Here is a 26,635-nt window from a genome sequence, read left to right on the forward strand (position 1 = left end):
AAATGTTTTTAAAATTATAAAGTCACAATAAAATCTCTCAGCTAATCAGCAAACTTTAAGGAACATAAAAACTAATTTACAAAAGAACTTCATAAAAATTAAAAGGAAGAAAATACTAAAAACCCCACATTATTATTGTCTTATCTTGGCTATTTAAGAAACTAGTCTATTAAGCAATTTTTAAAATAACTAATTCTGAACAACTTATATAATGTATTTAAAATTCATTCATGTGAACAACTAAAATTTGCTCACTTCAAATTCATTTGTAAGACATGGGAACAGTGCTTGTATTATTTTTAAATTTTAACTTCAAGGACCTTTTCAAAATAATTATTACAGGTCACGATTATCTTGAAATGGATCCGGAAAATAACAATAACCTACAATACTATATATTTTTGGAATAGTGAAAAAGTACATTTTGGAATTAAACAATCTGAATTCAAATCCTGTGTCAAGACCTTTGTTATTATTGTTGTTCAGTCATTTCTGACTCTTCATGACTCCATGTACTATAACATGTCAGGCCCTTCTATCTATCTTCTACTATCTCTTGAGGTCTGTCAAGTTCATGTTTGTTCTTTCCATTACACTTATCTCATAAGTCATCTTATCCTCTGCCATCCCCTTTTTTCTTTTGCTTTCAATTTTTTTCCCCAATATATAGGTCTTTTCCATTGAATCCTGTCTTCTCATTATGTGGTCAAAATATTTAAGCTTCGGCTTCAATATCTCGTAAATACAGTATTTACTTTCTATAAATAATTTGAATTAATTTCTTTTAAGTATTGAATAATTTGATCTCCTTGTTGTCCAAAGAATACTCAAAATCTTTTCCAGCCAAATTCAAATCATCTATTCTGTGGTGCTCAGCTTTTCTTTTAGTCCAACTTTCACAGTCATACATTGCTACTGGAGAAACTATAGCTTTGATTAAAATGGACCTTTACTAACTCTTAAACACAAAGGGTAGGTCACTTAATTTTTTAGTGCCTCAGTTTCCTTCTCTGTATTACTTATTTCACAGGGCTTACCATATAAGGAAAGACCTTTGTAAACCTTAAAAATACTGGTGGAAATCTTAGAAAATGAAAAGGAAATATCAAAATCTTGTAACAATAGCTAATTTAATTTTTCAATGGGTGTTTCCATTATTTTCAAATTAAAAATGCCTACATGTATTATTTCATAGTGAATGCATGAATTATTTAAATAGGAAGACTGAAATTTAACAGTATTCTTATTTTAAGTCAACATGCTTTAGTGTAAAGAACAAATTATTTTAACATTGATTAAGTAAAAAAGAATATTAGCATATTGAAATTACTAGTTAAAACGTAAACTTCAAAAATTGTACACACATTTGAAGTGTTTCATAAAAGCAGCACCTATTTTCTTTTAAAAGGTTACATTTTTTTTAAAGTTACATTACTTTGGGGGATAATTTATTTTGTGTCATAATATGTTGGCACAGTATTATCTTTATTTTCTTTTAAAAATATATTTAGAAATCACTAACCAGAAATTTATGCCATGCAAAAAGCTAAAAGCAGCTTTTCAAGCTAAATAAAAAGTATCAAAATGAGCATTAGTGTATTGTCAGCCCAGCATGAAAGTGCCAAGGATAGCTTCTAAACAATTCTAATAAGGTAAGTGAATGAGAATTCACAAAAAGTTGCTGTACCTGTCTCTGTTTGTTAAACCCAGATTTACACTGCTTTAAGAAAGGAATAAAACAGAATGAAAGACATTATTAAGATGAAAACATATTTGTAATAACCAGCATAGATATTAGCACTTGTAGCATTCATTTTATTGGAAAAAAAAAACAACTCTGGAATCTTGCTCTAAAACAACATATTATAGGATATCATAATTAGATATATAAAACTGCCAAATACTGGTTTAAACATTTTATATTAAGTGAAATTCAGATAAATCCAATCTATGAGACTCCAGAATTTACCAATTATTAAACGTACTTACTTAATTAAAGATTGAAATTAACAAAGAACACCTAAGATGACAAATTATACTTAACAATTAAGATATTCTATTATTTTGCTGAAAGGTAATGTAAAATTATTTAACTCAAACATTATATATCACAGAGCATGTCCAATTTTAAAGATTTTACAATAGGCTTATAGAATATGAAGTATAACATCAAATCATTACACTTTAAGGAAAGAACCTTCACTGCATTCAATAAGAAACTAAAAATTGATCATGGGAAGCAATGAAATGCTACTCTTAAAAGGCTTGTATAGTAATGCAGGTTTAAAAAATTCTAATTCAAGTCAAATCACGTGATCATTATTATAATTATAATTTCTTACTGTATTAGATATCTAAAACAATTTGACATTAACTCATTAAAGTTGATTTCCTATATCCATGCAGTATGATTCTATTAACTTCATACATCTGTCTTGAAGTGGTCAAAATTAAGGTCACTGAATGAGATAAAATTGTGAGTGCAACTGACCCTGAACAATTTAAGAGTAAAGTCCTATCTGAAACAGACATTACTTGTTATAAGGAGACAACTTATTTAAAAAAGTAAAACTAGTGCAAATAATGTAAGAAAATATGGCTCAGGAGAGGCTCATTAGATAGACAGGCAGGCCCAGAGACAGGAGGTTCTTGGTTTAAATCTGGCCTCAGACACTTCCTACCTGTGTGACCCTGGGCAAGTTACTTAACCCCAATTGTCAACCCTCTTACCATTCTTCTGCCTTAGAATGATACTTAGTATCAATTCTAAGACAAAAAGGGTTTAAAAAAAGTTAAAAGAGGGGGCAGCTGGGTAGCTCAGTGGAGTGAGAGTCAGGCCTAGAGATGGGAGGTCCTAGGTTCAAATCCGGCCTCAGACACTTCCCAGCTGTGTGACCCTGGGCAAGTCACTTGACCCCCATTGCCCACCCTTACCACTCTTCCACCTATGAGACAATACACCGAAGTTAGGGGTTTAAAAAAAAATGTCTAAAAGATATGGGATTTATTTAACAAAATGTATATAAGGTTTGTTTTCAAGATAATCTTTTGAAAATCACTAGTTATAAAATTTCAGTGAAATTAACTTTATTATTTAAAGTTTCTGACAGACATAATACATAGGTACCGAAACAAATATATGTGTATGCCCACATAGGTACATGTGTATGTATATATTGCTGCTATCTGCTCAAAACCTTTCCATTAAAGGATTCTAGTGATACACTTAAGGATGATTTTTTTTTTAAAGTTCTAAATTGGAATTCAGTACAATTACTGTCAAGTAGAGGATAAATTACCTTTTAAACTTACCCTTTTGTTTGATTCTAACAGAAAAAAAATGAGGAGGGGTTACTCTTTGAAGACTTTTTGAATCATTTTATTTTTCAGATTGACTCAGAAATTGATAAGGACTGCTAAGTAGTAGACAATATGAGTGGCTACACTAAAATGGCTTTCTAAACTGTTTTGAATTAGCTTTGCTCCTTTCCCAAGGCTTCTTTATTGTCCTTGTCCTCAGCAAAAATAGAAAGTATAATTGGGTATAAGGACAAAAAATAATTTAAAAGCAGGTTAGGATATTTTAAGCCAGTAGGGGAAATAAGAATATGTAGATAATTTCTCAACTTCAGCCATTTCATACTTCCACTTGTTTGAAATGTGAAAATGAATTCACAAATTATCTTGATCTGCTTGTGCTCCCTAGTTATCCAGATTAGCTAGGTGCTTAAGAGAACTGTCATTAAGACCAACTAATCAATAAGGACATAGAATAGTTTGAAAAGCTAGCCACCTTGGAGAATGACCAGGAATGAACTCAACAGGTCAGTAACTATGGAAACCTTGGCAATCCCTGAGATAAGTCTCTCCTGAGTTTATGAAACATTCTGCTCAGCAGACTAATCAGCTAAACCTTGGAGTTTCTGACTCATTCTGCTAAGCCATTCTATGGAGTTAGCCTTGGAGCTATTTCTGAAACCTCTCCCTGAACTGTTATCATCTAACTCCGGAGAGACACCTGGTTTGGACTCCCTGTACTATTGTATTACTAAAAGCCTTGGAATTCAGTTAATCTCACTGCTCATATATTTTGTTAACTATACCAAAGAAGGTGCCATTGTACCAAAATTTTGTACCAAAGAGTCTCTGTCCTTGTTCCTGGAACTTCTACCCCAACTGGCTCTGGCAATCCATCACCACTTGTTCCTGGAACTCTCTGCCCATAGAATGCCTAAGTCCCTCTATGGATCAGCTCATACCAGCCCCTTTTCCCTCTCCCCTTTGTTAGAAATATATATATTCTGTTCCCTGCTGTCTCCAAAACAAGCCGTTTTGCACTAGGCTGACTGTCTTGCATGCATGTTGTACCCACTTAATAAGGATCACACTTGACTTTACAGATACTGTATTTCTCAGTTATTCCTCCTCTTGGGGACAAAGAGACTAGCCAAATAGGGTTCATGCTTTGCATGGGGGCTCTCAGATAATCTTCTTCCTGGGGACAGAGGGATTTGGATCCCATGAGAGTCTGTGCTTGGCACAGTACCTCTCAGGTGTGTTCTCCATTAGAGGAACTAAGTTCCAAAAAGGTCATGCCTCAGTTTACATTTTTGGCAATGAGCATAGGATTTAATTGAAAGTATTGGCAACTACCTACCACTGCTGTGAAGATGAGCAAGGTACTTGCAAAAAGCCTTTTGATCATCATCCTCCCCATGGCTCTGGTGAGATTCCACTCAAATTTTGGACTCCTGTCTTTTTCAGCTGATTGCAGGCCTCTGGCAATTCCTTTAAGCAAGGACCAACCTTTAAGAGTTCTCTGACTCGGTCCAAGTTTCTTTTCCTCAAGTGAAGGGGGAAGTTCCAGATGACCAGAGGTTTGGTCTAGGTTTCTCTGGCTTAGACCAGGTTTTTCCTTCTGGGAAAAAGGGGAGGTAATGCTCCAGAAGACTAAGGTACTATTAAGTCTGATTTGGTCTAGGTTTTCTTCTCCTCTGGAGGTCATGGAAAATAATCTGTCTGTTAACAGTGTTAAGGAAGAGCCTATGACCACAGGGGTTGTTTTTTTTTTTAAACCCTTGTACTTCAGTGTATTGTCTCATAGGTGGAAGAGTGGTAAGGGTGGGCAATGGGGGTCAAGTGACTTGCCCAGGGTCACACAGCTGGGAAGTGGCTGAGGCCGGGTTTGAACCTAGGACCTCCTGTCTCTAGGCCTGACTCTCACTCCACTGAGCTACCCAGCTGCCCCCTACAAGGGATATCTTTGATCTAGGTGAAATTAATTATTTAAACAAAGCCCACTCTGAAATTAAGTTCCCTGAATAGCAATACTTTTATTTAAAATTGGCTCCTTACTTTGTTTTTCTCACATTATTTATCTTTGTTTTAATTTAATCCTTGATCAGGAATACAATTTGATTTTTTAACACCTTTCCTAAGAAGAATATAATTTAAAACAATCCATTTTTACATAGTTTTCAAGAATGAAGTATAATGAAGAATGTTGGAACTTTAAAAATACTACTCTTAGTTAGAACATTTGTATTTTAAAATTCTTATATGTTGGCTTGGTTAAAAGACCACAGAAAAAACATTCTTATAGATTTTGTTCCAGTTCTACCACTAAGTTAAACTCTCCAAAAGCTGAGCTATGTCTTTGTTTATTTTTATTAACTACTCTCCTGTTCTATAAAACCAATTTCACATATTATTGTGATTGGAGGTTTTCAAAACCCTTATCATCTTCCATCATAGAATCAATACTAAATATTGGTTCCAAGGCAATAGAATTATATGGGCTAGTCCAGTGATGGGCAAACTACGGCCCCCTGAAATGTTCTATCTGTAGTGCAACATTATTCCTAATCTGACGAATACAATGAGTAGGAAACAATACAATGAAACTTCGAAAGAGTTGTCTTAGAAACAGACTGACAGATGAGCATTTCCTTTCCTTTGGCCCCTCTTTAAAAAGTTTGCCCATCACTGGGCTAGGCAATTGGCATTAAATGACTTACTCAGCTAGATCACACAGCTAGGAAGTGTCTGAGGCCAGACTTAAACAGGAATTCCCATCTCCAGGCTTGGTGATCCATTGAGCCATCTAGTTACCCTATTAATTATTTTTTAAAGGCAAAGCATCTCTATGCTTGGCAAATGAAAGAATTATATTTTAATGTTATAAAAGACAAAACAGCATAGCAAATTTACCAAACATAGGTAGAAATATATATGTATACATACCTATAATATGAATTAATTCTTATTTTTAGCATCTTTGAAACATTTAATTTAAATTATATTTTCTTCTTCCTCAAAAAGAAACTTCAAAGACTATCCCTGAATGCAAGATCACAGAATAGGTCTGAAAAATTCCCTAGTTATTAAAGTTTTTATACATTAGAGTACAATGGTAACAAATTTAGCATGTTTAAGTGATTATGACTCTTAAGCTAATCACAACCCCACATATCATTAATAGTTGCAAAGAAATGTGATATTAGGTGACTCAACCTTCAAGAGAAAAATTAGTCTCATCTAAACAAGGTTTAGGCACACAAAATGAATAATGTTATTAGTAAGCAAACTGATATTGAAGGGAATTAAGACTATGAGTTAAGCTTGGATTATCAAATGTCAACTGACAAATAATTATAATGATACTGTCATTACACTGAAATTTAGTTATAATACATTCATATTATTAAATAACACTGGCCAGGGTAATATTATGCTTGTGTCTGGTTTACATATAAATGTCACAAGATTATTTTATCACAAAGAATACTATTGTAAGCATGAATCTATATAATAAAGACTCTCAATGTAAAAACTATTTTGGTATATAACATCAATTGATCTAGGAATGAAAAACTTCCCTAAACATTTCATCAGAATTATGGGCTACTGTATTCATCATTTGTGGCTAAATTAAGAGATCTGAATATATCTACTGAGATCCTAATAATTAAGAAGAAATTATACTCTCAATGGACACACAAAAAATAGTTTTATCTTTTTTCTACTACCATTAATACAAGCTGGAATGTTAATGTCATCTTAAAAGCATATCAAGTATGGAGGAATTCAGCACACAATATACTAAATTAATTCAATTGATTATATCACATATTAGAAGAGGTTTAGAACCGAGAATGATTGTATTTACAAGTATAATAATGCACTATGAAATTAAGTAGCAGGCTATAAACATGAAATGAAACAGTTCAAAAGGGCTCTGAATTTTATTTAATATAGCATTTATTTTAAAGCTCATGCTAAGTTAATGTCTTACTAAATAAAAGAAAAAGAACATTAAAGATGTTATTCTTTATTTCCCCCCTTTTAAAAAACACCTTGCCTTTTGTCTTAGCATCAGTTCTAAGACAGAAGAGTGGCAAGAGGTAGGCAATCAAGGATAAGTGACTTGCCCAAGGTCACTTAGCTAGGAAGTGTCTGAGACTAGATTTGAATCCAGTTCCTCCAGACTCCAGAACTCACATTCTATCCACTGTGCTATCTAGCTGCCCCTGCCCCACAAAAAAATTTTCTAGCTAAAAAAAAAAAAAAAAAATTGCTTCCAAATTAAGGTGCTTTTTAAACAACTGTTAGCTCTTTTATAAGTTATCCTTGTGTTTCCAAGAACAAACTTATTTCACTTTCTATATATAGTCTGTGGATTAACATAGAAAATAAAGTAAAATGAATTTATGAGTAAAAATTGTAGACATAGATTTAAGTGGAATTATTCAATATGATGCCAATTTTAACACTGTAGTTCTTAAATGATGATTTCAGATATTTTAAATGAAAATTCTTCTGAATATAGTATTAACTACAACAATATAACAGTAAGATAAAGACTAGGATAAAAGGATAACTATAACTTGGTCAGAAAAAAATTAGTTCAAAAGAAATAGGAAAGAACAAAAGCTCTTACAAATCAGTGATGAACTAATGATGAAAACTATAAAAAATTTCTTTGCTTGCTGGAAAAAAATACATTTTATATAATTCAAGAAGGGGAAAGAAGGGAAAGGAAGGGCTTAAGGAAAAAATAAACACACTAGCTCTTAAATTTATTTTTAAAACTACACTTATTAGTGTTTAGCTATACTATGCTAGTTGCCCATCACAACACAAATGCAGTGTTAGTGAATCGCTAAAATTACAATTAATATGAGATCATTACTGTTGAAAAGCAATGAGATGCTAGAGTTCCACACCACATGACTACTCAGTTATTACCATTGAGGAGTCTGTGGGTGAAGAAAGCCCCTCAGCAGCATCCTCCTTGATAACTTCCTAACAACAACAACAACAACAACAACAACAAAACAATATGGGTGAATCAATTAAGGTTTGAACCAAAATATGACAATGAATGAAAATGATGTTCAATAATGTTATACTATTAAGTAATCATTTTAATGATGTAATATGCTTTAAAATTTTTTTTCAATAATTTCTTCTCTGGTAGTAACATTTTAGAATTAAAAAGGCAAGTTAATTATTCTGAGTTCTAAATCTTGGGAAAGCATATTTTTCTCTTTAAAAAGATATATAATAGTAGCTTTTTTCCCTTTTGAAATTATTTAAATTTGAATAAAACATAGTTATCATAAAGGACTTGAAATAAAAGTTTATTTTAATACAAAATGTATTTTGTTTTAATTTTATTTTCTTCTGGTATTTCTAAAACTAAATTTTAGCTAACTTGTTTAACGAAATGCTTTAGATTTTCAACACCTCTCACTATGTAATGTAGAAAAAAATTTTTAGATATTTTATATTTATATTCATTGAAAATGAAATTAGTATTCATAGAGGGCAATATTAATTAAAAGAAATAGACATAAAATGTTATGCACTCTCTTTATAAACCAGAAGACTACATCTACAAGCAAGTTAACATTTATTCACTAATGCTGAAAATAATACAGTTATTTACTAACTTAAAACAAAATACATTTTGTATTAGTAATCTCTTAATGATCTTTAAAATATTTATTAAATAATTTATATTATTTGTACTAAAAGGAAATTACCAAACTTATTTTTAAGGCCATCTATATGTATCTAGATTAATATTTTTATTACCCTTAACATACTTACTAGGCCACTTCTATGATCTCTGGAAAAACTCGTTTTTATTGTTGATGAACGTGGGATGAGATGTTGGAAACTGCCAGGGTTATACCTTGGCGAGTAAACATATGGGACAAAGAATGGCTATGGAAAGAAACATGTAACAAAAAAGGGGGATAAACAGTTACAGAAATCAAATTATAAGAAGATCAAAAGAAACTTATCGATTAAACAAAATGCAATTCCTCTTTTTTAAGCCTAATGAGTAAAACAAAAACAAACCAAAAAAATCCTTTACTCAATTTGCACGGATATATTAAAAACAATTTCAGAAAAGTGGAATTGCTTCTATTTTGCTTTGTTCTATCAACATAAAAGATGTTTATTTTTTAAAAGCTAAATTTTGGTGTTTTGCTTCTAGCAAACAAAATACACAATAGAATCAATTCACTACTGAGTAGTCATTCTATACACAAAATAATCCCATAAAGATCTACCTTATGTATTTTACAAGGTATTTTAGTTATTTTAAAAAAAAAAAATTTACCTTCTGTCTTAGAATGAATACTATGTGTCAGTTCCAAGGCAAAAGACCAGTACAAGCAAGGCAATTAAGGTTAAAGGACTTGCCCAGGGTCATTGAGCTAAGACATATCTGAGGCCATATTTGAACCCAAGACCTCCCATCTTCAGGCCTGGTGCTCTATCCATTGAGTCACATAGCTGCCCCTACTTTAGCTAAAAGATCTCAGCTATATTATGCCCTATGGCAGTGAACAGAAGAATAGAATTACATTAATATTTCATAGTAATTTTTAATAAGCAAGTATGTTATTTCAAGGGTGAAATACATTGCTCAGCTAAAAATTTTACAACATATTATAATTAGATACTTAGATTGAAATTTTGTTTAAAAGCTTCATATTAGCCATAATAGATATACATTAAGATTCTTGAGGTTTATTCTATTCAGTTTCTGCAACCAATGTAATTTTTTTTAGTCCCAAGAGTATTATTCTGCTTTCACTATCAATGCTAAAGCAGGTCATTACTCAGAAAAATAGTACCCAAACACTATAATCTTAAGAAAACTATAACAATCAATTTAGTTACTACTAAGTCTAGTAATTTATATTACTTTTCTTTTTTTTCTCACTTTTAAAAGATGTTTCTGAATCTCAAATCTTGAATTAGAACCTAAATACCAATTGACATAATCTGTGTTAACTATGAATTTTGACTAGTAGGTGATTTAACATAAAATCTACAAGAACAAAATTTCTGTTAGAATGAAACAGTGCAGAAACATGACCTATACTTACCAAAATGTTGCTTTTAAATTTTATTATGATAAAAGCCATTGCATTATAATTTCACTCATGAAATTTATTTCTGTTCTGGTAACATGGATAGAATAACTGAGGCAGCTGGCATAAGATGTTTGTGGCCAATGACCTTATTATTCCAATTGTTATTTGGGTTTCCTTTTTTTTAAGTGAATATTTTAAAAATTCCTCATAAACCTTGACTATGCATTCTTTACATTAAACAGCCTCTGCATGTCATCCTAAATGCAATGTATTTGGCAGATTGACCTTCCTATCAACAATGGTCCAAGGTAATAGTAGAACCCAAACTCAGCATTGAGGTTACTGAAGATAAATTGCTTCTATGGAACCACAAAGCAGAAATCTAGGGTTTACCAAATTTGCCTTGATGTAAGAACTATGTTTAGGATGACTAATCAACAAAAGATGGTTCTGTCCTCTTCAATTTGGTAGTGGCAAGATCAATCTTGTTTGAGTTTATTTAAGCTGGTTTCCACTTCCCCAGTCACAAATTCCCTAGTGCATCCAAAGTCATGGCTCATGAGTGCAAACTTCTAGAAAGTAAAAGTAGTTTTTACACATAAATAATGAATTAGCAGCTCTATGTTACTGACAATCTTAATACATAAATTACATTGTTTATATTCAAAAACATATATAACTATAAATGAACATTCATAACAAAAACTTATTTTGAAAATATAACTTTACATTTATTAATATGTAAAATATCATTTAACTATAAAACTTAGCACTAAAATTTTTGAGTTTCAAATTTCAGTATGTTTTTATCTTTACTAATTTTATTTTATGAGATGAAAAAAATACCAAACAAAAACTTCAGCAAGGTTTATGAGAGATCCAAATAGGCAGGAAGGGGAAGAGAATAAGCATTTATTCAGTGCCTAGAGTGCATCCAGGCATGGTACTAATCATTTTTTGAAAAGTATTATCTCATTTCATCCTCAAAAAATCTGAGAAGCAGGTACTGTTATTATTCTCATTTTACAGATGAGAAGACCTAACATAAATAAAAGCTAAACAACTTGCCTAGGACCACAAAACTGTTAAGTGTCTGAGACCACATTTGAACTCAAGTCTTTCTGACTCTAGGCCCAAGTTCTGTCCTCAGCTAGGTGACCTAGCTGCTTCAAATGTCCATTTAAGACATTAAACAGGACAAGTAAAACATTCATAAACAAAAACAGAGTACGATTTTCTTCAAATTTAATCATTTATATTTATACCTCTATGTGTGCAGCATAGAAAATATATACATATAAGAACAAATTCTGATTGCCTGCTTCACACCTATGTCAAAATCATTTCCCTATCAAAGGAAAAATGGAAGGTAAAAATTTTACATCTAATATTTGGATTATACTTAGAACTCATTCTAATTGAATTTCTCTCTTTTTTTCTTAAAATTTTACTTTAATAGTCCACTATTTTAAATAAAATCTCTGTATTTTCCCTTGCATTTTAAGAACAAAATATGATTTCAAAAAGCCATGGAAACCATAAAGTACTTAATTATGGCATCAACACAGATAGCCAATTCTTGAAATGACAAGGTACTAGCACTTACCCGGTTATAAAACGGATGCTGAGGTCCTGTCATGCCACTGTAATAGCTGCTATGAGGCTGTGGTGATATTATACTACCAGGAAAAGGTCCACTAAAGTTATTTGGAGAAGTTACAGCTCCAGGCAGATTAAATGGAGAGGTTCGAGAATTCACATCTTGTAGTGGCAGAGGAGGGTACTGAAGTCCTCCAATATTACCACTCTGTTCTCTTGCAGCACGAACATCTGAAATATTAAATTATTTCCATGCAGTGGAAAGAAAAAAAAAAGTATAATTTAAATCTCCACTTTTAAGTTACTTGCCCAGGGTCACACAGATAGTAATTGCCAGATTTGAACACATGAAGATGAATCTTTCTGATTCCAAGCCCATTGCTTGGAATTAAAGCACCTAGATTTACCTGTTTAAAAAATAATTTTAAAAATATAGTGGCATAAAAACAAAGGCAACAACATAGATTTGGGGTCTCTAGGAGCAAAAGTACTAATACTAAGATCTGTGCTACAACATACTTTACATTAAATGACTTTAATTTCAAAAATCTCTCTTCCAAATATTCTACTAGTAGCTAAGTATGAAAAGCAGCTTCTAGAGCTATGAGCATAATGAAGCCCAAAGTAACAGAGAATTCATATGAAGGTTCACTCTTACACTATGACAGTTATAGAGAACCTATGCCACAAGTGGCAAAGATGGCATGCAAAGAGCTCTCTGTGGGCATGTGGGCTACTCCCCTCCCCCATTTAATAACGAGAAAGGCAGAGAGCCTGGGGCAGAGCTACTCCCCTCTCCCTTGTGTCCCCGCTCCACTGCCCAGTAGCCCAATGGGAGTGCACAGGGGGGAAGGTGGGCAGCTCCCAAGCAGCAGAACTGGACGGTAGCAGAGTACTCGGAACAATACCCTCCCCCTCTCTACACTTGCTGAGGGCATTCCTCACTTCATCCATCCCCCTATCCAGCAGTTCAATGGGAATACTTTCTCCCTCCCCTATGTGGGGTAAGAGTAGGGGTAGGGTGCACCCAATACTTGATTGGGGGGGGGAAGGGCTTGGCATGCTGTCAAGGGTGGGGCAGGCATGGCACTCAGTCTTGGGGGTGGGATAGGTGTGGGGCCCAGCACACCATCTCTAAAAGGTTCATCATCAAAATTACAAAATGTAAATTAAATGGTTTTGATTATATTAAACTAAAAAGCTTTTGTACAAACAAAAACAATGTAGTCAAAATCAGAAGGGAAACAACAAATTGGGAAAAAATCTTTATAACAAAAAAATTCGGACAGGGGTCTAATTACTCAAATATACAAGGAGTTAAATCAATTGTATAAAAATCAAGCCATTCCCCAATTGATAAATGGGCAAAAGACATGAATAGGCAATTTTCAGGTAAAGAAATCAAAAATATCAGTAAGCACATGAGAAAGTGTTCTAAATCTCTAATAATTAGAGAAATGCAAATCAAAACAACTCTGAGGTATCATCTCACAACTAGCAGATTGGCTAAAATGAAAGAAGAGGAGAGTAATGAATGCTGGAGGGGATGTGGCAAAATTGGGACATTAATGCATTGCTGGTGGAGCTGTGAACTGATCTAGCCATTCTGGCTGGCAATTTGGAACTATGCTCAAAGGGCTATAAAAGAATGCCTGCCCTTTGATCCAGCCATACCATTGTTGCGTTTGTACCCCAAAGAGATCATTAATAAACAGACTTGTACGAAAATATTTATAGCTGTGCTTTTTGAGGTGGCAAAAAACTGGAAAAGGAGGGTATATCCTTCAATTGGGGAATGGCTGAACAAATTGTGGTCTATGCTGGTGATGGAATACTATTGCGCTCAAAGTAATAATAAACTGGAGAAGCTCCAGGTTAACTGGAAAGACCTCCAGGAATTGATGCAGAGTGAGAGGAGCAGAGCCAGAAGAACATTGTACACAGAGACTGACATACTATGGTAAAATCGAATGCAATGGACTTCTGTACCAGCAGCACTGCAATGACACAAGACAGCTCTGAGGGATTTATGGTAAAGAACGCTACCCACATTCAGAGGAAGGACTGCAGGAGAGGAAACATATAAGAAAAACAACTGCTTGAACACATGGGCTGAGGAGGACATGATTGGGGATGTAGACTCGAAACGACCACACCAATGCAACTATCAACAATTTGGAAATAAGTCTTGATCAATGACACATGATAAAACCAGTGGAAATGGGCGTCGGCATGGGTGCGGGGGGTGCAGGGGGTGAAGGGCAAAGTAGGAGCATGAATCATGTAACCATGTTAAAAACGAATATTAATAAATGTTTAAAAAATTAAAAAATAAATAAAATTAAATTAAAAAGGTTCATCATCACTGCTCTATGAAATATAATTAGCCTCAAAATGCAAGGAATTTTAGATACTCAAAAAGAGTAAGATTTATAAGCTACCTACTGCTTAAAGAATTTATTTAGTTTAGCAATGACGTGTATCTATAAAAATAACTATACTACAAGAATGTGAAGTATAAAACAAAAAATGGTAAAGGAAATCAGAGGCTCTTTCTTTGAATAGGTCAGCCAACCTACTACTTCCTTTACTAGCTATTATGATTTTTAAAAAATAGGGTGATATTAATCATGAAACATTTTGGTTTAATGAATAGAAAGATAACCTGTATTAAAATTTCCACTTCTGATACAAACTGGCTATGTGATGCAGTACTGCAACAAAAAAAAAAAGTGGTGGGAAAATTTTTAGCCATTTAAGGGAAAGAAAGATTTGGTAAAAGTTGAAAGGGGTTGCTAATATAAAAGTTATTTGAAAAAGTCATTAGGACTACAAAATGCAATATTAAGGAAGATAATTTTAAAAGAATTAACTGGAAGTTCAAGGTCATGAAACAGACTACAAAAATGAGAAAACACAAAAAAATAACTTGACCATAAGACACTACAACCATGGCCAAAAAGACTACGATATAAACTCAGACGACAACAATATCAAAATAGCTACATGCAAAGCTAAAAAGGAAAAAAATAGATAAACTGAACATAAACACAACAAGCATTCCTTAAAGAAAGAGATGAGTGGTAGAGGAAAAATTAAGAAAAAAATGAGAGCAATATAAGAAAACTATAAAAGGAGAATTAAAACCTCGGTAAAAGAGGCACAAAATAATACTTTAAAAAATGACATTTTTAAAGATAGAATTGGCCTTATGGCAAAATAGGCCCAAAAAAATCACTGAACAAAAGAATTTGATACAAAACAGAATAGGCTAAAAGGAAAAGAGGCACAAAAATTCACTAAAGAGCTACTTATATAAATATTGGCTAAATTAAAAAACAACAAACAAAAATAAAAGCTCACTGAAGAAAATAATTCCTGAAAAACTAGAATTGGACAAATGAAAGTTAATGATTCCATGACACATCATGAAACAATAAAACAAAGTCAAAAGAATGAAAAAAAAATTTAAAAAAATTGAAATATCTCAACAATTAAAATAACTAACCTGGAAAATAGATTCAGGAGAGATCATTGAAAGTGATGATTTAAAAAAAAAAGGCCTATACAATATATTTGAAGAAAATATAAAGGAAACTGTTATCTTAGATGTGGATGATAAAGCAACTGAAAGAATTCACTGATCAATTCCTGAAAGAGAAACTAAAATGAAACTCCCAGGAATATTATATCCAAATTTCAGAGTTCCTAGGTCAAGAAGAAACTATTTTAAGAAGCCAGAAAGTAGCCACTCAAGTACCATGGTACCACAGTCAGGATAACATAAGATTTGGCAACTTCTATTATAAAGTAGGGGATGACTTGTAATAAGACATTCCATACTCATAAAAATAACAAGATCCTTTAGGAGAAAAAAATGGATATTTAATGAAATAGAAGACTTTCAAGCATTTCTGATGAAAAGATGAAAGCTAAATAGAAAATCTGACAGTTTAACACAAGACTCAAGCAAAAGCAAAAAAAGAGACCTAATTAAAAGAGCCAATCAAGGAAAATACATATTGCTAAAAGGTATCATAGGCAAGGAAGTAATATCAAAAAATTCCTAGCAAATTTCTCTGATAAAGACCTCATTCCTCAAATATATAGGGAATTGGGTCAAATGTATAAAAACAAGAGCCATTCTCTAACTGATAAAAGGTCAAAGAATCTGAACAGGCAGTTTTCAGAAGAAGAAATCAAAGATACCTGCAATCCATGAAAAAATGTTCTGACTCACTACTGACTGGAGAGAGGCAAATTAAAACAATTCTGAGGAACCACCTTATACCTATCAGAAATGACAAATACTGAAGGGGTTTAGGAAAATAGGTATACCAATAAACTACTAATGGAGTTGTGAGTTAGTGTAACCATTCTGGAGAACAATTTAGAACTATGCCCAAAGAGCTATAAAAACTATGAATACTCTTTGATACAATAATACCAATCGTAGGTCTGTACTGCAGAGATCAAAGAAAAAAGGAAAAGGATTTACATGTACAAAAATATTTATAGCAGCTCTTTCTGTGTTAACAAAGAATTGGAAATTGAGGGACACTCATCGGTTGAGGAACAGCTAAACGAGTTGTGGAATATGATTGTGATAATATACAACTGTGCTCTAAGAAATGATGAGAGGGATGGTTTCAGAAAAAAATGGCAACACCAATACGAATTAAGGCAAAATGAAGCAAGAAGAACTGGGAAATCATTGTGCACAGTAACAGCAATGCTGTAATATTGATCAACTCTGAATGACTTGGCTTCATTGATCAATACAATGATCCAAGATAATGCCAATGGACACATGATGAAAAGATGTTATCCACCTCCAGAAAGAGCAGATGAACTCTGTGCCAAATGAAATATAACTGTCCTGATTCCTTAAATAAAAAAATTTAATCAAAATTGTTAGAAAGAAGATTAGGAATCAGATTAGATTAAATTATTGTTAAAAGGTAGGACTTGATGTTAAAGATAACTAGACTATATTTTTTAAAAGAATAAATTACTTGTTCTTTAAGAAATTTAACATTTAATAATATTATTTCAAAGAGTAACTGATTTAGAGCCGAAATGAATCACAGAGGTCATCAAGTACATCAAGAACTCCTCAGTGTTACATATTAGGAGCCTGAAGCTCAGAAAGGCTGTGACTAGCCCAGGATAACAGAGCTAGTAAATGTATGAGGTTGGATTTGAACCCAGATCTTCTTTACTTTAACTTTAAACCCAGTGCTATTTAAGTGAAGCTATATTAATAGACCATGTGATTTTCATTTTAAAATTTACAATTCCCTTGAAAGAGAGATAGCTAGATGAATAGAAAAAAATGTATAAGGAGAATAATTTGATAATAATAGCTGAGATTTATTAAGTGCTTTAAGATTTGCAAGGTGCTTTACATATCCATTTGATGCTCACAAAAAACCTTTGAAGAATCTATTAGAAAGTCAACTAAATGGCTTAGAAGATCCAGCATATGATTTCAAGGTTAGGAAGAGCTGAATTCAAATCCAGACTCTTGAGCAAGTCACTGAACCTCAGTCTTTCCTTATCTATCTCATTCAAAGGCAAAATGGGGATAACTACATCATTTGTAAATCTTAAGGTATCATAACTACTCTTATAACTTTTAACTCCTTAATTCTCCCATAAGCTAAGGTATTAATTACTTGCAATTTATCTCAGTATCCTCAGGATGCATGCCAGCAACAAATATAGCATTATCAGAGACATCTATGTAAATGTATCATTGGAAGGAACCTTAGAAAACTAGGGCAATTTTTTGTATTTTTGATGATGAACTTGGAATCAGTAAAATGAACTGACATACCAAAGCGCACAGAACTAAAGTTAGTAGCAGAACCAGGTCTAGAATTCATCACGCTGACTCAGACCAAAGAGATGGAATGCTGGTTTGAATTGCTGATAGGTCAGTATAGCTGGATTACAGAAGGCATAAATTATGCTGCCACCCACTGTCCCAGTAGAGATTGAACACATTGAGTAAAAAAAAAGGGAGGCTTTCAGGTAGTCAAGCACATTGAAAACTTTTAATAATTTTTTAAAAAATCTGATCACTATTACCTACCTGCAATAATTTCTCGAAGTTTGGGATCCAGGTTTACAGTACATGGCAAAAAGACTTTTACATCCCGAGCCACAAGAACTGGTGTTCGTGAAGACAAAAACACTTCAAAGTTCCTTATGTCACCATCAATTTCAAGTAATGGTTCAACATCTTTAGTTGTTGGGATATTCTTTGATATTCTTTGAAAAAATAAAGACATAAATGTATCTATATATGCACATATGTATAAATATAAATGTAAAACAGTCAATATTATCATTGTATAAACAGATTCTGCCAAAAGATTTAAGAAAAACATTTTGTTTCTCCAAAAAGCTAAATGACAGCAGCTGTCATTAAAACCATTTGGAATTGGTTAGAAAAATAGATAAATGGAATAAAAAAGAACAAAGAATAAAATTAGTCTCAAATTAGAGATATGAAAAGATGCTTTTTGCAGAGTACTGAAAGGTAGTCAGAAGTTAACATTCATCAATTTTACTTATTTTTTTCTCTTTTTGCTCCTTTTCTTTTTATGATAAGTTGTTTTTTTCTTTTTAAATAAGAGATGGTTCTCTGGACCAGAAGAGTTACACATATAAGGGAGAAATGTAGGCACTGAAAAAACAGAAGTTATTAAAATTTTAATTTGGAAAAAGTATGTGACAAAGACATTTTTGGAAAAATATAACAAGAAAGCAAAATGGTTAGTAAATTTGTGTTTTAACATAAAGAATTAAAGGGCAGCTGGGTAGCTGGATGGCTCAGTGGATTTAAATACAGCCCCAGACACTTCCTAGCTGTGTTACCGTGGGTAAGTCACTTAACCCTCATTGCCTACCTAGTCCTTACCTAACTTCTGCCTTAGAACCAATACACAGTATTGATTCTATGACGGAAGGTAAGGGTTTAAAAAAAAAGAATTACACTTAAAACTAAAGAAGGTTAAGGAAAATTTCTGAGTATTTGAAATAAGTTTTAATACATCAATATGTTTCAACTACAGGGTCTGAACTAGTTTTAGCTCTATTTTCTGAAACCTCATCATCTCACCTCTCTCATTTCTCTCTTCATCTCATCTCTCAGATACTTTCAGCCACTATCTCCTCCTTCATCCCCATCTCATATGAAGAAAGATGGCCCTTCTCTTTGACAAGGCAAATCCTTCTATATGCAAGTGATGTTATTCCATTCCATCTTCTCCAGCATATTGCTCTATTATCCCCTTTCTTCATTTAATCTATCCCTTTCCCCTGGTTGGTTCCCTATTGCCTGTACTATTCCCATAGCACAATAATCCTCTAAAAACCCTCATCTGGGCCAATCATCTTCACAAGTCCTGTCATTCATTTCTTTTACCCTATGCCTTTCCTCCCTTTTCTGAAGAAACTCCTTGAGAAGCACATCTGTAACAGATAACCTCCACTTCCTTTCCTCTCATCTGCTTTTACTGAGATAAAGCTGCCCTCAGTGACATTATTAATCAGCTCATAATTGTCAAATTTAATAGTAATTTCTCAATCTTCAACCTTATTGACCCCTAAAGCCCCTGGCTCTGTGAATTACTCTCTTCCCCTGGATTCTCTGTTCTCTAAGTTCTGGGGACACTACTATCTCTTCCTTCTCCTCCCATTTGACCACTCCTATTCAGTCTACTCTGCTACATCTTCATTCTGGTCACATTAGTTTATCCCATGGGACTCTGTCCTAAGCACACTTTCCCCTCAATGCTATTTTACTTGATTATCTTTCCAGCTTTAATGAATTCAGTTGCCATTTCCACACAGATGATTTTCAGATCCATTTCTCCAGGCCTAACCTTCTTACTACCTTCCCTATTACTTCTGAAGGTATCATATTCCTCCCAGTCACTCAGTCATACAATCCAGATGTCCTCCTCAATTTCTTCACCCTATAATAGTGGCCAAGTCCTGTTGTTTCTATCTTCTCACACGCATCTTTCATATGTGCCACATTTCCCCTCTGACCCTCCACCATGCAAATATGATGTTCGTTACTATACACTGTGACTACTGCAATACCCTGCTGGCTCATTTCCTTGCCTCAAGTCTCTTCCACTTCAATCCATTCTCCATTCAGTTGTCAAAATGGTCTTCTGAAAATACAGACCTGACTTCTCCACTCAAGAAATTCAGGTGGCTCTTTATTGCCTCCAGAAATCAACTATAAAATTCTTTGACTTTTAAAGCGTTCCATAACCTGGCACCTTCCTAACCTATTATAGTGTCTGGCGTTGTGCTTAATAAATACTTGTTTCCTTCCTTCATCTCTTCTATTATCCATTTTCTTGTTTTTCAGTATCAATAGCACATTTAAGTAGGTACAATGAAGTTACCTCAACTGTACTCTATATATCTTCATTTTTTATGCCCCCCCCACAATTTGTTTAACATCTGCTTTAAAAAGTTGACAGTCAGGGGCAGCTGGGTAGCTAGTGGATTGAGAGTCAGGCCTAGAGACGGGAGGTCCTAGGTTCAAATCTGGCCTCAGACACTTCCCAGCTGTGTGACCCTGGGCAAGTCACTTGACCCCCATTGCCCACCCTTACCACTCTTCCACCTATGAACCAATAAACAGAAGTTAAGGGTTTAAAAAAAAAAAGTTGGCAGTTTCAATGAATTCAGAAAGCCGATAAAAGTATCCTATATCACTTACCAGTTGCTTCCTGTCTGTTAAAATACAAACAAAATGTATTTTTTTGGATACCATTTGGAGCTTACCATATTCAGATATTTCTGGCTTTAAAGCAAGTATTCATAATATACAAGTTTGCTATTTCTCTGCAGTCCACAAACTTTTGGCCTCTTCCATTTATTTTTTTAAAAGATATTTAAAATTTCATTTTTTTCCTCATCACACGTAAAAACAATTTTTAACATTCATTTTTTAAAAACTTTTGAGTTGCAAATTCTGTTTCTCTCTTCCCTCCCTTCTTCTTGAGAAGACAAACAATTTGATATAAATTACACATGTACAGTCATACAAGACATATTTCCATATTAGTCATGTTGTAAAAGAAAATACCCTCCCCACAAAAAGTAACAAAAATAAAGAAAGCTAAATACATATATACACTTTACATTGAGACTCCATCAGTTCTTTCTCTGGAGGTGGATAGTGTTTTCCATCTCAGTTCTTGAGAACTATCTTGCATTACTATATTGCTGAGAATAGCCAAGTTATTCACAACTGATCATCATATAATATTGCTGTTACTGTTCTAGTTCTGCTCACCTTACTTTGCATCAGTTCATGTAAGTCTCTCTAGGTTTTTCTGAGAGCACCCTGCTCATCATTTCTTATAGCACAATAGTATTCTATCACAATCATATACTAACACTTGTTTAACTATTCTTCAGTTGATGGGCATCCTTCTCTATTTCCAATTCTTTACCTCCACAGGAAAAAAAAAAAGCTGCTATAAACATTTTTGTACATACAGGTCCTTTTTCTTTCTTTTTTTTTTTTTTAAATCTCTTTGGGATACAGACTTAGTAGTGGTATTGCTGGGTCAAAGCATATGTAGTTTTATAACTCTTTAGATTCAAATTGCTCTCCAGGATGGCTAAATCCTTTCACATCTCTACCAAAAGTGTTTTAGTGTCACAATTTTCCCATATCACCTCCAACAACTATCACTATCCTTTTCTGTCATATTAGCCAATTAGGTGGAGAGTAGTACCTCAGAGTTCTTTTTATTTGAGTTTTCTCTAATCGATAGTGATTTTGAGGTTTTTTTTTTTCATATAACTATAGACAGTTTTCATTACTCTGTCTGAAAATTGCCTATTCATATCCTTTGACCATTTATCAATTGAAGAATGGTTTATATTCCCATAAACTTTACTCAGTTCTCTATATATGTGAAAAATGAAGCCTTTGCCAGAGAAAACCTGCCATAAAATTTTTTTGTCATGATTACTATGTATTTCCTTCCCTCTATTCTATTTTTCATCATTTCCTCTACTCTCTTTCCTGTCTATCCTCAAAGGTATTTTACATCTACCACCTCCCTCAACCTACCTTCCCTTCCATTGGCCCCTAGCCCCCTCTCTTATCCCCTCCTTTCTGCAGGGTAAGGCAGATTTTTATACCTAAGTATGTGTCTTTGAGCCAATACAATGAGAGTAAAGTTACAAGTGTTCCCTTTCCACATGTTCCATCTTCTCCACTGTAAAAGTTCCTTCATGCCTCTTTTGTGGGAAATCATTTACTCCATTCTACCTCTCCCTTCCCCTTTCTCCTAGTGCATTCCTCTTTCTCACTTGTTATTGATATATTTTTAGACATCATCCCATAGCATTCAACTCACACTCATGCCTTTTGTCTATGTATATACATTCCTTCAAAGTGATAATAATGATAAAGTCCTTAGGAGTCAGAAGTATCATGTTCCCATGCAGGAATATAAAGTTTAACTTCAGTGAATTCTTTATGATTTCACTTTTCTGGTCATTGTTGTGGTTGTATTTTTTTTGTTATTGTTGTTGTTTTTAATGCTTCTTGAGAGTTTTATTTGAAAGTCATTTTCTATTCAGATCTGGTCTTTTCATCAGGAATGCTTAAAAGTCCTCTGTTTCACTGAATATCCATTCCCCCTCCCTAACAACTGAAGGATTATACTTCATTGCTAGCTAGATGATTCTTGGTTGCAATCTTAGCTTTGCCTTCTGTTATGTCATATTCCAAGACCTATGATCCTTTAATATAGAAGCTGCTAAGTCTTGTGTTATCCTGATGATGACTCCATGATATCTGAATTGCCTCTTTCTGGCTGTTTGTAATATTTTCTCCTTAACCTGGGAGCTCTGAAATTTGGTTATAACGTTCCTGGGTTTTAGGTTCTTTTTTAGGAAGTGATCAATAGATTATTCCAATTTCTATTTTATGCTCTAGTTCCAGAATATTAAAGCAATTTTCCTTAATAATTTCATCAAAGATGATGTCTATGTTCTTTTTTTATCATAGCTTTTAGCCAGTCTAATAATTCTTGAATTATTTCTCCTGAATCTATTTTTCAGGTCAGCTGTTTTTCTGTTGAGATATCTCACATTTTCATCTTTTTTTCATTCTTTTCTTTCTGTTTTATTGTTTCTTGATTTTTCATGAGTTATTAGGTTCCACTTGCCCAATTCTAATTTTTAAAAAAATCATTTTCTTTAATGAGCTTTTGTGCCTCCTTTCCCTTCTGTACAATTATACTTTTTAAGGAGTTCTTTAGACAATTTTTGTACATTTTTTTCTATGTTGCCAAATTCTTTTCTTCAGTAGATTATTTGTACCTCTTTTACCATTTGGCTTATTCTGTGTTGGCTAGAAATTTGGATACAGTATCTTTTCTTAACTTTAGTTGTTGTTGTTGTCTGAAAGCCAGATGGCTACCAGCTGATTTGAGCTGAGGCTTGTGGTAACAGATTGGGCCTACTCAGTCAGATATGGCTGAGTGAAAGCTACTTGGAGACAGCTTTTACAAACCTATTTAATAATTCTTGAAATTAATATTAATATTTCTTGAAAGGGTTTAAAAAGGGTTGAGGAAATAGTGCCCAATTCTAAAAGGAAACTAAATTTTTCCTACACCACTGGTTCATGAGAACCTTCTTCCTGCTCAAGAAACTTGAGCCTCCTTAAAACTCCTTAATCTATCACTAATTCCCCAGTTTCTATTCTAAATAACCTATACTAATTAATAATCTCCTTATATATAGTTTAAAGTTACTGTCTCCTTGTATTCTTTCCAGCTCACTCTTTCAACTGCCAGCTATTTTAGGGCCTAGGTAGGCTTTGGTTGGCCTCAGTCAGCCTGCCTTACTCTGCAGCCACACAGAGGAAAACAGTATTTCTTTCTCTTTTCAGCTGATCTTCTTTCACAGTCTTATTCCCCAAACTCCAACCTATTTTCCTCTTTCAACTGCCACTCAGTTTTCCACAGTTTTCCAGAGTGTAAGATCCAATCAGACTCTCAGAGTAAAAACCTCACTCCAAGAGTGCCTGGCAGGTGGATACCAACAGTCTCTATGGCTCCTCAGAAATCCCCACAGGAACTCGCCCCAAGATTCCAGCTGACTCCTAAAGGTACTCCTCACTATCTACCCTATTTCTATTTACTAAGATTCTAATTAGTCCAATGTACCTAATTAAAACCAATTAGTCCCATTCTTTTATTAAACCCAATATCTGTTTTTAAGGTGTAACTTTATTCAATATTTTTTGTGTGTCTTTTTCAAGCTCTTTTCTTCATGATTTTCTTTTATCACATTCATTTCTTTTCCACGTTTTTCCTCTACCTCTCTCATCTGATTTTAAAAATCTTTTTTGAACTCTTCTAGGTATTCTTCTTGAGCCTGAGACTAATTCACACTTCTCTTTGAAGCTCTGGAAGTGCCAGTTTTGACTTTGTTATTTTCTTCTGAGTTTGTGCTTTGATCTTTTCGGTCACCACAGTAACTTTCTATGATCAGGTTCTTTTTTGGTTATTTGTTCGTTTCATTTCCTCGTTTCCTCGTTTCCTCGTTTCCTTCCTTCCTTCCTTCCTTCCTTCCTTCCTTCCTTCCTTCCTTCCTTTCTTCCTTCCTTCCTTCCTTCCTTCCTTCCCTCTCTCTCTCTCTCTTTTTTTTTTTTAAAATATAAACCCTTACCTTCCATCTTGGAGTCAATACTTCATATTGGTTCTAAGGCAGAAGAGTGGTAAGGGCTAGACAATGAAGGTTAAGTGACTTTCTCAGGGTCACATTTGAGGCCAAATCTGAATCCAGGACCTCCTCCTGGCTCTCAATACACTGAACTACTCAGCTGCCCCCTTTCTCCCTATTTCTTGACCTTTACCTTTATGTTAAAGTTGGGTTCTATTCTAGGGGTGGATGAGGCACCATCCCACACTTCAAGTTTTTTGTGCAGGTGTTTTAGAGCTAGTTCAGGAGGGCCATAAGTTTTAATTCTTTCAATGTATGATGTAAAGAGAAGTGTTTACTATTCTCCTGGGCTGTGCTCTGATCTGTGAGCAAACATATGTATTCTTTTCTGCCTTGGAACTATAACCAGAAACTCTACTCTATTGAATCTATAAGTACTGTTATGCTAGTGCTTTTCCTCACCCTGGAACTGTGACCCAGAACTTTAACTCTGATCCTTATATGGACAAGGTCACAGAATCCTGCTCCCAGTGACAGTGAAGGAAACGTTATAATCTCCTTCTGATCAGCTATCTATGCCCCCTTACCGTTTGTGGGCTGAGAGGTCCAGAAGCCACTGCTGCTAGTTCAGTTGCCACTGAGATTTATGCTAGCTTGCCAAGGAGAGGTGGTCATTGTTTTGCCTGGGTACTGTTTGTGCTAAATTGTACTTGACTTTTACCCTGATGTGATAGACCTTTCTTGCCACCCTTCTAGGTTGTCTTGAGAAGGAAGTCACTAATTATCCAACCTATAAATATAAATATAAATAATCAGGCTCATCACGCTAAGCTGGTCCTTAAAAAGTAAAAATTATATGTCACTGGGGCTGTCTTCAAAGATGTCTCAACACAACTTATACTCTACTACCATTGTCTTTGCAAATAAAGAGTCATCTCCCTTCCACAATGAAAGTTTAGTGGACTTATTGTTCAGTACTGCTCAACTCCTTGTGATCTCATGGGCCAGGTCCTCCTATCCTCCACTAGTTTCAGAAGTTTGTCCAAGCTCATGTTCAAGGTTTCTCTGACAGTACCTTTTATTTGCCATCTATTTCCCATTGACATTTCCCATTTTCCTAGAAAAGATTTAACAGAAGACTTACAAAGGACAAATAAACAAGATGGTGTTCCATGAAGAAAGTGCTGGCACTGCTACCACTTCCAACCTTTAACACTTAGTCTACACTCAAGAAAAGCAAAGGGAGACTTAAAGGAGAGGTAAGCATTTATATAGCACTTACTATGTTCCCAGGCATTGTGCTAAAACGCTCTCCAAATACTATCTTATGTAATGCTCATAACAACTTTGAGGGATAGGTGCTATTATCTCCCTTTTACAGAAGAGAAAACTAAGGCAAACAGAGGCTAAGTGATTTGTTTAGAATCACAGAGTTAATATGTGTCTGAGGAAACTTCTGAACTCAGGTCTTCCTGATTTGGGGCCCAAGTACTATCAGCACTTGGCAAGTGACTGTTGGCAAACCACAAGATTGTAAAATCTGCATAAAAAATTAAATTGAAGTCCACGAAAAATATCTGCAATATTTTTAATAAAAAAAAAGTCACTCTTTATGGGCATTGGTATCACTATAGAACAATATTAAACAAACATAGAGGAGCTTTCAAAGTTTTTAATTCTCAAAGTAATTTGAGATTACTGCCAAATCCTGCCAGCTGAAGGAATATTTTCAGAAAATCATTAACTCTTTCAAATCTCTACTGAAATGAACTCTAACAAATTATAATTTGTTATATGTGATCTGATCTAACAACAATATTTCTACTACTCTCAACAGTGAGATTCAACATTTGGCTAACATCCAAATATAAGAAGGAATGCACAAGAATAAAATTAACCATCAAGAAAAG

At 33.9% G+C, this 26,635-nt stretch overlaps 1 protein-coding gene across 1 annotated transcript in view; it reads right to left on the reverse strand.

Annotated features, from left to right (window-relative positions):
• Positions 1-26,635, reverse strand: part of KIDINS220 (kinase D interacting substrate 220) — a 176,621-nt gene that overhangs the window by 25,797 nt on the left and 124,189 nt on the right. The window contains exons 23-27 of the mRNA XM_044663618.1: positions 18,094-18,272; positions 12,004-12,227; positions 9,115-9,231; positions 8,248-8,304; positions 1,688-1,720 (exon numbers count right to left, since the gene is read on the reverse strand). Coding sequence (XP_044519553.1) covers positions 1,688-1,720; positions 8,248-8,304; positions 9,115-9,231; positions 12,004-12,227; positions 18,094-18,272 — 610 coding nt within the window. The remainder of the gene's footprint in view (positions 1-1,687; positions 1,721-8,247; positions 8,305-9,114; positions 9,232-12,003; positions 12,228-18,093; positions 18,273-26,635) is intronic.

This window comes from Gracilinanus agilis, chromosome 2 (genome assembly GCF_016433145.1).
Source record: "Gracilinanus agilis isolate LMUSP501 chromosome 2, AgileGrace, whole genome shotgun sequence".
NCBI classification, from domain to species: domain Eukaryota; kingdom Metazoa; phylum Chordata; class Mammalia; order Didelphimorphia; family Didelphidae; genus Gracilinanus; species Gracilinanus agilis.